The sequence below is a fragment of the Vulpes lagopus genome, chromosome 9 (genome assembly GCF_018345385.1).
Source record: "Vulpes lagopus strain Blue_001 chromosome 9, ASM1834538v1, whole genome shotgun sequence".
Classification (NCBI taxonomy): Eukaryota; Metazoa; Chordata; class Mammalia; order Carnivora; family Canidae; genus Vulpes; species Vulpes lagopus.
The window spans coordinates 27869107-27881311 of NC_054832.1; the positions used below are offsets into that span (position 1 = coordinate 27869107).

The following is a 12205-nucleotide window of genomic DNA, read 5'->3' on the forward strand; positions in this document are numbered from 1 at the left end:
ACCCCTCCCCCCCTACATATCCTAAAATCATTCTTCTCAAGGTCAGCAATTACCGCATCATTGCTAAATTCAATCATTAATTCTCAAAATTCATGTTACTTGATTCATCAGCTGCATTTTCCAGGATTAGCAACTTCCCTGGAACATCTTCTTCACTTTCTGCCCGTTGCACTCTCCCAATTTCTCCCTGACCCCCAGCTCACTCATCTTTTCTGGTTGATGTTCAATCAGGGCTTAATCCTCAGACTTCTTCTCCTCTCTATATACATTGTCCATCCTGTTTCATGGCTTAAATATATCACTGATCGTCAACCCCCCAAATTTCTATCTATAGACTAGCCCTCTCCTCTCACTTCCTACATCTTCAGATTTGTGCATGTAACTGCCTGTTCCATATCTACACCTGAATGTCTGATGCATATCTCATGATTACCACATCTACCACCAAATTATTTATATTTTCTCAAAGTCTATGTTAATTCAAGTCCCCTGAGAGGCAGATGCCAAGATGGGTGACTATTGTAATACTGATGACATGTAAGACATTTACTTGGGGGGAAAAAAGACCTTTGAAGGATAAACAGGAGTCTAGGGAAGGTGGGAAGAACCTTCAGATCATGATGTAAATCTGGCATCTGTGAAGAGGAAGGATTGGGTAAAAAAAGAGTCTCTGATATAGGCCAGTTCTGAGAAAATGTCAACCAAGTTGACAGAGAGTCGTGAGAAAAAGTAGTCCATTTCTTTTAGAAATGGCCCTGCACTCAGAAGACGACAGCTCAGCCTGTCAGTCAACCATGTTCCATTCAGCAGGAGATCTGAGCAGTGGATTTTTATGGCCACCAACATCAAGCCCCGGAACTGCTTGGGTCAGTTTCTCCACACATCTTCAGAAGTCGCCCCTCCATGAATACCATGGGTCTCTCTTTCCAAAGGAAAATTTAGAAAAAAGAGTTGGTAGGTGACTAGAGCATTCATTGCTACAGTTGGTCTCAGAATAGCAGCTAGTAGTCATCCTCTACCTCCTCCACTATCCACAGCATCTCATCACAGCACACTTTTTACCCCACTGGACCCTTGCATCCAAAGAGTTATAATGAGAATTCTCATCTGCTTATGCTTCCTTTTTTATCACTATTGTGTACTGAAGTGCACCAAAGTTAGTTATGCTGCACAAAATTTTTATCGCATTCGGGGTGACCGGTGATGGGTGCTGGGGGGGGGGCACTCGCCGGGATGAACACTGGGTGTTATGCTATATGTTGGCAAATTGAACTCCAATAAAAAAAAATTAAAAAATAAAAATAAATAATAAAATAAAATAGTAAATTTAGGACCACACACAAAAAAATTATCACCATGCTACTTAATTTTATATTTCAACAAGGAAATAGCATTAATAAAAGGATATTTCAGGGAGAGATTTCAAAATAATTTAAATCCTCTTTTATTCGTTTCTGACAATCACACTGAATATGATAGTATTTTAATAAAGCACTAGTAATAATCCAATTATTCTGAAAAATACTTTGATGTTTATATATTAACTCATGTAAAACCATTGAGGTAGATAAACACATTTAGCTTTCAACATGATACAACTAAATGTGAAGTAACAGGTTAACTTTTGGATTTTCTTTTCCTGTTCTAAGTTGAGTGACATTTCTTCCAATTATATGCCATTTATCATGCCTTCTTTAGAATGTCTACAGTCTAAGCGGCTTTGTAATTAAAGGAAGATAATGGTCATATATAAATTTTCTACATTATTCTATTGTTCAATACTCAAGTTATTTTCAAGGAAATAATAACTAAACAAAAGTTTTGACAAGTTTGGTGCATGCACGCACACACAGAAAGAGACAAAGGGAAAGAGAGAAATAATAAAAAATATAGGACAACAAATGAGATTTTCAAATTATGGGAGGTAGATGTTTCTTGGCACGTAGCAATAATCACACTGAATATATAGGTAGAATTTCAATCATCTAAGTAAGAAAACCAAATCTTCCTTAAAAAGTAATTTCAGTTTCTGCACACCAGGACAATTTTCCTGAAACCATGTCTTTATACACATCTTTGCTGTACAGCCAATGTTTTATCTTAAAGTCTATAATTATTATTGTCAACTAATTCTAAATGGTACACGTGAAAATAAAAGACAGTTACAGTTGCTATGGAAACTATACTTTGTAGGAAATTCATTTCAACAAGCCTTGCTCCCAAAGTTAAAAAAGAAAACAAAAAACAAACAAAAGCATTTCATATACAATAGTGCCACCTTGACCACAAGCCATCAGAAAAAGAAAGAATAAATGGATGAAAAGATTTTTAAAAAGTACCTCTAGCTGTACTTCTAGCTTCCTTTCTCACATAAGCTAATTATCTTAAAGATTTCATACAAAGAAAAATAACTACTCCCTGCAAAAACTACATTGCATAACAGTGGGATTTCTTTTTTAACTTAAAAGATAGAATATTTAACTTTGTAATCATAAGTTTTAGAAATGTATCATCACTGGACATTTAACAAATTATTTAACTTATTACTCTTCTATTCTTCTTTTAAAATATTCGATACATTTTTCACACCAACTAATAAAATGTGCTAATAACTCAAACCAATTTGTTTGATTCCACATCCTCAATGCATGGACAAATAGATCTTATCTTGTCATTTGGCATTCATCATATTATCTTATAATAAATCTTCAGAGAAACGTTAGCAAATATATTTGATAATTCAAGTAGCAAAATGATCTTTCTCACCCATTTCTGACACCTATTTTCTAGAACTGTTTTTCAGAGCACAGAACAAGAGTTTTTCTTTTCTTTTTTTTTTTTAAGATTTTATTTATTTGAGACAGAGAGAGAGACAGAGGAAGAGAGAATGGGAGGGAGGAGGGACAAAGGGAGAGAGACAAGCAGACTCCACACTGAGCAGGGAGCCCAAAGAGGGTTCTATCCCAGGACCTTGTGATCATGACCTGAGCTGAAGGCAGACACTTAATGGACTGAGCTATCCTGGTGCCCCAAAACAAGAGTTTTTCATTTATTTTTTTTTTTTGAGTTTTTCATTTAATTTCATTTGACATCCTTTCAAGGACATTACATATATGCAGAGGGAGGAACTAATTACCTGGTACTTGCACAAACAGGATAATTTATGATCTAGAAACCAAAAAAAAAAAGTGACACAATTTATCCAATCCATATCAGAATGGGCAAGAATATATAACAACAGTCTTTTGCTTCCCTCTTTCAAATTTTGAAGACTGGTAGATTTGTGGACCAAAGAAAACATACATTTTAGGGTCAGATAAATGTAACTTTTCTAAAATATATACTATACCCATGTTTTATACTTGTGTAGTATTTTTCTGTTATCATTTTAAATCCAAAACAATATCTCTATTAGAATTAATTACATGATTCTTACTCTTAGATTTGGGAACAACTTTTGTTGTTTTAACATATAAAATGTGTCATTTTTTTTTCAAAGATTTATTTATTTATTTATTCAGAGAGAGAGAGAGAGAGAGAGAGAGAGGCAGAGACACAGGCAGGGGGAGAAGCAGGCTCCTTGCAGGAAGCCCGACGACGTGGGACTCGATCCACTGTCTCCAGGATCCACCCCGGGCTGCAGGCGGCGCTAAACTGCTGCGCCACCAGGGCTGCCTGATATATATTTTTTTTAACTGCATATCAAAAACCATTAATGGATGATGAAATAAACTGAGTTGGGACTACTATCTTTTTAATGAAGTGGATGGACTAGGATGGAATGGAAGTAGAATAGAAGAATAGAATGGGATAAGATGGAATATAAAACAACACAGCATAGCATATTGTAAGCACCCCTCACAAGTCCAGAGGAAGAAATAAAAACATCATAAAAAAAAGCATTGCAGTAGATTGTAAGAAGACTGGGAGGGAGACCTGGGAGGAATGCACTCACTGGAAGCACACATTGGCTGGAAAATGATTAAATTTTATTTCTTGATTTTGTCTATTATAACTGGCATATTAAGATTTCACAATTTAATTTTGTATTACTATAATTTACAGTGGCTTGTGAATCAGGAAAATAATTTTTACCTGTTAGTGGCAAAATCATGTATTCCAAAGAGATTTTTGTCACAAACTTACTGTGCATTTTTTAAAAGGTTTATGGTAGTATGACAGTCTCTTAGCTGATGGTCAGAGTACTATTTTTTTTTTCAGAGTTCTATTTTAATTAAATTGAAACAAATTGTCCATAAAAAGATTGCTTTATTATGTTAAATATGATAAGATAACATGAAAATTATTGAATATGTTTAAAATATAATACTGGGACTTAAAGAGTAAGTAGTGACAATAAGTGAAACAAATTACTCTGTACCTCAGCAAACTTCTATTTCATTTCATTTGAACTTCATGCTTTAAAAAAAAAATTGATCATGACAAATTTAGAAAATAATTTTATTACATTTACAAACCTCAATAAAAATAACAGATTACAATATATTAATTTTAATGATGTCTGCAAAAGAAAGATTTAAAACTTGGAAATTGAAAAAATAATCGCAAAATACCACAAACTGACTTGTTAATATGTCCCCACATGACTTTCAAAAAAAATTATTCTTTAAAGTATGTATGGAAATCTAAAGTATGATTTTTTAAATGATATAGTAGCTGGAAAATTCAAAACCGTACAACTTAGTGATAAGATGATATCTAATATTTTTGTCAAAGATTAATTAAACTTCTTATATCACCCTGAAATATATTGATTGTCCCAGGACTTTCCTGAGATTGTGTTCGAAGACAATTTGCCATGTGTCTCTTGCATTTCTGTATATCTTGCAAACAGAAACACAGATAGTTTTATTCCAGAATATCTTTTCAAGGATGTCTGGATGGCATGAAATGTTGGAAAACAGAGATGGTGTCTCCTCTGAGACAAGGGAATTTGTATGATGTCCATGATAATAAAGATAATGCCTTCCTTTCAGCCAGAGGTTGGACGTGCTTCCTTGAAGCTTTTTAAAAGATTAACGTTTCTGGGGATCCCTGGGTGGCTTAGCGGTTTGGCGCCTGCCTTCAGACCAGAGCGTCACCCCAGAGTCTCTGGATCGAGTCCCTCATCGGGCTTCCTGCATGGAGCCTGCTTCTCCCTCTACAGGTGCCTCTGCCTCTCTCTCTCTCTCTCTCTCTCTGTCTCTCATGAATAAATAAATAAGATCTTTAAAAAAATTAATGTTTTCGAGTTTCTTAAGTGTGACACACACATCTACTGCATGTGCAGCTTTGACCACAGCCACTTTCATGTCACCCCCATGGGATTTGGGAAGCAAGAGAAATATGAAGCTCATGCTACCTCATTTGCCATGAGCAATAAGTTCTTCATCTCTGTCCCAGGAGTCTCCTGGATTTTACTAGGAAAAGGGCAAAATCTCAGACACCTCAAAATTCTTGACAGATTGGGAGCTCAAAAGTGAATTTCACGTTTTTCTAAATGTAAAGCAACTCCAGTTGGCAGATATTTTCTATGTGGTATTTTGGTAATAAAAGTGGTATATTTAACTGGCATTTCAAGCATTCGTTATGGACTAAACTTTTGAGGGAGAAATTAACAATATTGTCAACATATGTGAAGGCTTCCAAAAGTATTATTACTATTACGGCAAACAAGACTCAAAGTCATCAACCCTATCTTCCACATGTTCCCAAAATATGTTGTATCACATTGAAGAGGGCATTAATAATGAAGGAGGTTTGAATGAAATAAAATTGGAAATATATTTACATTTTATTTATCAGTCTCAAACTTTTAATCATTCCTTTATTGAGGAAAATAGAAAAACTTTTAGAAGAAAATTCTATTTACTATTCAAAACTCTGCATAAATAATTGAATTAAATGTCACACCTAAAGGACTAAATTATTACAACTCATTTATTGTTAGAGTTCATTACAATGATTACAATTTCATTCTTTATTTACATTGAAAAGTGATTGCCAGATATTATAGTGATTTTAGATTAAGATTAATTCATTCCTTATACTGTGAAACAGAGAGAAAATTATTATTATTCACAACTTACTTAATTGACTCAGAATTTTCATCCTTGATGAAGATGGAGAAATGGAAGGAAAAAACTCAATGAGGCATATACAGTGTACATGACTTTATCTTTGTATATTATGGACAGCCAGACATATTTATCTTGTTAAGTTAATTATTTTCTAATTTATAGAAAGTTGGTTTCAGAATATTTCTTATGCTCTAATAGATATTGATAAAATGATGTTTGATATGAAAATGGTTTTGCAGAAAAGGCAAACTTTATCTTACATGTATATGTATACATATATGTCAGTGGAATGGTTACTGGGTCACTATATAAAATGTATTTCTTACTGCAGTGTCTTTAGTATTTGAAAACAGTAATATAAAGAAACTATTGGTCAAGGTTCTCCAGAGACATAGAACCAATAAGATATATATGTGTTTGTGTGTGTGCATATATATTTGTGTGTGTGTATATATATATATATATGACATGTATGTATCTGTGTGTATATATATTCAATATGTCATATATATATGTATGTATGTATGTATATATTATAATATGGACTTTGCTCCAATGTGATTATGAAGGGTAAGTCCCAAAATCTGTAGTTGACAATTCAGAGACCTAGGAGAGCTGATGGTATAGCTCCAGGCTGAATGCCAACAGGCTCAAGACATAAAAAGAACAATGTCTCTTTCCAAAAGCAGGATAAAACTAATGTCTCAGTTCAGAGAAGAGTTCCCCTGAGTCTTTTTGTTCTATTTAAGACTTCAACTGATTAGATAAGGTCCATCCATATTAGAGAGGGCAATCTTTACTCAGGCTACTAATTTAAAATATTAACCTTATCCAGAACCACCCTCACAGACACACTCAGAATAATTTTGGTTAAATATCTGCATTCCCCATAGCCTCATCAAGTTGACACATAAAATTAACCATCATACCATGTAAACAAGTGAAGAAACCAGAGTACTTAGATGCACAAAAATGTATCCAAGGCTATACCATAAGGGAAGGACCCAAGAGGTACCCCTTGGTTTACTTCACTTTAAATCATCTATTTCTTCTCTTTCATCATTCTGCATTAGAGCCAAATAGAATTGGGTGTTTCTCAGTATTATAGTTAGGGGAAGCATAAGGTAATGTCACAAAGAAAACATTCTTCTTAAAAAAATATGCTCCTGAATCTCATAGTAATTACTTCTGCAGTTACTAAAGAAAACTACAACTCACATAAGTTGTAAACCGGCAAAGATGTTCTTTCTCTAGAGCTATGATAAAAATCTAGAAATATAATTAGACGTAGCCTACCTATGTCCCTACCCCCACATACCATAATGTTGCTATCATTTTCCCTAATCTAGCCTTTGAGGTTAAGCTATACTGAGCATGGATAGGAACTACTTAAGATTGAAAAACAAAGAACACAAGAGCTATTAGCACTGAAAAAAATATATACTATAATGAGTATCTAAGTCACTGTGACTCAGATTTATCTGATTTATAAATCATTCAATTATTTTTCATCTTCAACTCTAGGACAGACAAGGGTTTTCCAAAGAAATAGAACCAATAAAGAGAGAATGAGAGAGAAAGAGAAAGAGAGAGAGAGAGAGAGAAAGAATGTGTGTGTGTGTGTGTGTGTGTGTGTGCAGAGAGAGATTTCAAGTCATTGACTCACACTATTATGGAGACTCACAAGTTCAAAATCTGCAGAGTGCAGTGAGCCATCAGACTGGAGGCTCAAGGGAGAGCTGCAGTTCTCTCTTCTTCTTCTCTGCATATTATGAAGAAGATGGGAGAAAAAGTGCTGACATAACTAAGTTTGGAAATGAATGGGTTCTGAGACTAAAGGCTCAAATTGCACATCAGGGCTGCAATCTAGTGGACAAACCTGTTCGCCATGGGGGATTCATAATTTTAGGCATTCACAATTTTAATGCTGCTATACACTTATATTAGACTAGGGCAAGTAAATAAATAGATGGCAAGTGACGCAGCTGGGTTACTCATTGTTGGAAAGGAACTTTACAGGTAAAGTAAGGAGCAGGGGCTAGAATGATCCATGTGATATTGATTAGTCTTAGACATATCAGTAGGAGGCCATGTTTAGCTGAATAAAATATAGCAATATTTTTATATTTGTATACATAAATGGGTTAGCAAATACACATATACTTCTTTGCTCAGTCAGCTGGCAGAGCTAAAAGAAACAAGGTTCCAACAGCAGAGAACACACCTAGCAGACTATTTCTAGTACCATTCTCCAATAAAAAGAACCACGGGTCATTAGAAAAATCATTGACTCTAGGCCTGAGGCAGGAAATACAGAAGATGAACCCAGAGCACTTTCCAATGCCAGAAAGGATGAAAGTGGGAAAAAAAAAAACAAATACGTGTTGTGGGTCTATGTCAGAAGGGCACAGAAGTCAACTATAAGAGCTTCCAGTGACCAAAGTTTGAGTAATCTGAGCAACAAAGTAAATTAAGTAGCATTATATTATAACCCACAGTATAAAATAAACATTTATGGGTTCATACTGATATAAAATAAATGATTATATAAATGAATAAATGAGAAACAAGAGACAAATCTTCCATGCAGAAAAATTCCAAATAACGTATGTAGCTATTCTGTCCTAAAGAACAAGGGATAGAGTTGTCATAACAAAGGGCAGTGGAGTCCATCAGCAAAGGCAGACAAGCATGGCATCATCTACCCATCGACAAAGGAAAGGATGAGTTCTAAGCTGGAGCTGACTGAAGAACAGAAACAGGAAACCCAGGAAGCTTTTGATCTCTTTGATGCTGATGGAATTGGGACCATAGATGTTAAGGAACTTAAAATGGCAATGAGGGCACCGGGCTTGGAACCCCAGAAAGAAGAGATCAAGAAAATGATAAGAGAGGTCACCTGGGTGACTCAGTGGTTGAGTGGTTTGGCTCAGGTCATGATCCTGGGGTCCTGGGATCAAGTCCCACATCAGGCTGACTGCAGGGAGCCTGCTTCTCCCTCTGCCTATGTCTCTGCCTCTCTCTCTCTCTCTCTCTCTCTCTGTCTCTCATGAATAAATAAACAATTTTTTTAAAAAGAAAGAAAATGATAAATCGATAGGGAATGGACAGGAAAAATGAACTTTAGTGACTTTTTGACTGTGATGACTCAGAAAATATCTGAGAAAGATACCAAAGAAGAAATTCTGAAAACTTTTAAGTTCTTCAATGATGGTGAAACTGGGAAGATAAGATTCAAAAATCTAAAGCATGTGGCCAAGGAGTCGAGTGAGAACCTCACTGGTGAGAAGCTGCAGAAAATGATCGATGAAGCTGATCGCAATGGAGATAGAGAAGTCAATGAGAAGTTCCTGCACATCATGAATAAGACTAGTCTTTACTTAGATCAGCCTCTTCTTTTCATAATTGTGTGAAACCTGGGTTCTGAGTACATAAACTATTTTCTCCTACTGACCTCCCTGTATAAGTAACCATCTTGAATCTCTTTTAGGTATTTGAAAGTGTTCTAGGACATTAAGTTCTTTGTAAGGTGACTTGCAGATTGCTTTAATTCCCCAAAGCAAAACAAGAGCACATTAGGGTGGTGGGAAGGGTCTTAAAGCTTTCACCCACCTGTATTTCTTTCTTGTATCACTTCACTCTTGTCATATATTTCCACGTTTATGCCACCACAAAACAACTTCTTAGATAAGCACATGTTGTACCCATGCCATCAGAAGCAGGGGACATCTTTATGTTTCTAGTTCTAACCAACACCTGAGTGCAGCTTTCTCGTTTATAAAACCCAGTGAACTTACTCACTTGTGTTCGGATGTGTGTTTGTAGTATTTGTTTTATCTTAAAAATAAAGTTTTCCTAATTAAAAAAAAAAAAGAACAAGTGGTATAGCTCCACACTCATTAAGTGTTAGCTAGGCATAGAGATGTTCTTGGAAAGATTACAGCATGGGCAAGGGGAGACAAAAGATTTACAGTGGAAAAATTTGACAAACACATCCATTAAGTGTCAACATCAATAATCACAAATCCTATTGATAGTTTGTACCCTTGATATGATGTGATGAAAATGAAACTTTACTTCTATGATCTGCCTCCCCCAAACTCATAACCCCTGCCCAATCATTAGAATAATATCAGGCAAATTGAAAGAGAAGAGCACCCTGCAATATCCCTGACCAACCCTCAAAATGCTCAAGGACATCAAAAACAAGGGAAAATATGAGAAACCCTCACAGCCAGGCAGGGCCAAAAGAGACATAATGATTATGTCTCTTTTGTTTGTTTGTTTTGGACCCTCAACTTTATGGTCAACTAATATTCGATAAAGGAGGAAAGACTATCCACTGGAAGAAAGACAGTCTCTTCAATAAATGGTGCTGGGAAAATTGGACATCCACATGCAGAAGAATGAAACTAGACCACTCTCTTGCACCATACACAAAGATAAACTCAAAATGGATGAAAGATCTAAATGATTGTTGTCTCTTTTACATCACTAATGTAATGTGGTATCCTGAAAGCAGTCCTGGAACACAAAAGGGTAGTAGATAAAAACTGAAGACAAATGAGTGAACCATGAACTCTGGTTAATAATATGGCGTTGATATTGTTTCATGAAGAGTAACCATGTGCCATACTAAAGCAAGACGTTGATAATCAGAGAAATTTGGTGATGCTGCATGTGATCACTCTTTACACTATATTCTTAATTTTTCTGTAAATCACAAACTGCTCTTAAAAAGGAAGTTTATGGGACTCCTGGGTGGCTCAGTAGTTGAACATGTGCCTTTGGCTTAGGGCGTGATCCCAGATTCCCAGGATCAAGTCCTGCATCGGGGTCCTTGGATGGAGCCTGCTTCTCCTCTCCCTGTGTCTCTGCCTCTCTATCTGTGTCTCTCATGAATAAATAAATAAAATCTTTTTTAAAAAGGAAGTTTATTCTCAAAATGAAGTGATTTGAAATATATGTCCATTTGTTTCTGTCTTTAACAATATCTTGCATCAAAATATATATTATTTCTCTTCTATAGAATAAAGAAATTGAGTCATGCAAAGGAGATATACATGATTCACTGAAAGTCTCAGGTTACTTCTCTAAATAATTCACTTGATACTTAAGGTGATCAAGATATGAATAATGCTTAATAATGCAGTCTTTTAAATTGCAGAGATGGGAAAGTCACAATTTCAATGAAATATAGGGGTTATCTAAAATTTCCTTCCGAATTACATTTTAATTATTAAAAATAAAATGCTCATTTAAAATTTTAATCAAATTCTATATCCACACTGCATGTAATCATTTGATTCTAGATGGATTTCCTCTTTCAGGCTTACTTGGTCTGTCCTTATATCAGCATAATTACAAAGGGCACTCGTTATTTCTTTGCTTGTATTAAAAGAGATGTATCTCCAAAGAAGCTCACAAAACTGTTACATGGATAAATGTAGATCAGTTTCATTTGGTCTTTATATTTAAGAAAATACTCTTATTGTGTTGTTTATTCAACAACACTGTAATCCTCCTGATCAAGATCAATAAAAGTTCTCATCTATTTTCCTTCATAGGAAGGTTGGAGTTTCGTCATCTCATTGCACAAAATTGATGAATTAACACGTGGTTCTGTAAAAAGCACTTGCTTACCTGAAAGATAATTCTCTTTCGGAACCTCCCTTTTTCGCTGCTTCTTTCCATGTCATTCTGTCAAAAGTTAGGTTTTATTTTCTTTTTTTTTTAAACATTTCTTTTTTTTTTTTTTTTTTTTTTTTAATTTTTTATTCATTTATGATAGTCACAGAGAGAGAGAGAGAGGCAGAGACACAGGCGGAGGGAGAAGCAGGCTCCATGCACCGGGAGCCTGATGTGGGACTCGATCCCGGGTCTCCAGGATCGCGCCCTGGGCCAAAGGCAGGCGCCAAACCGCTGCGCCACCCAGGGATCCCCAGGTTTTATTTTCTAGGCAAGATGGAAATTCTAAAATGCCATACAAATACAATGTATTATCATTATATCTTTAGTATTCTTTTTTTCATTTCTTATTTATTTTTTAAAGATTTTATTTATTTATTTATTCATGAGAGACACAGGGAGAGGGAGAGAAGCAGAGACAGAGGCAGAGGGAGAAG

General features: G+C 35.3%; 1 protein-coding gene across 1 annotated transcript; it reads left to right on the plus strand.

Annotated features, from left to right (window-relative positions):
* Nucleotides 1–749: 749 nt before the first annotated feature.
* Nucleotides 750–9493, plus strand: LOC121498577 (centrin-2-like). Its single transcript, XM_041768584.1, is given in 3 exon segments — nt 750–954; nt 8739–8991; nt 9163–9493. Coding segments are annotated over 3 exon segments (789 nt in total).
* The last annotated feature ends 2712 nt before the right edge of the window (nt 9494–12205 follow it).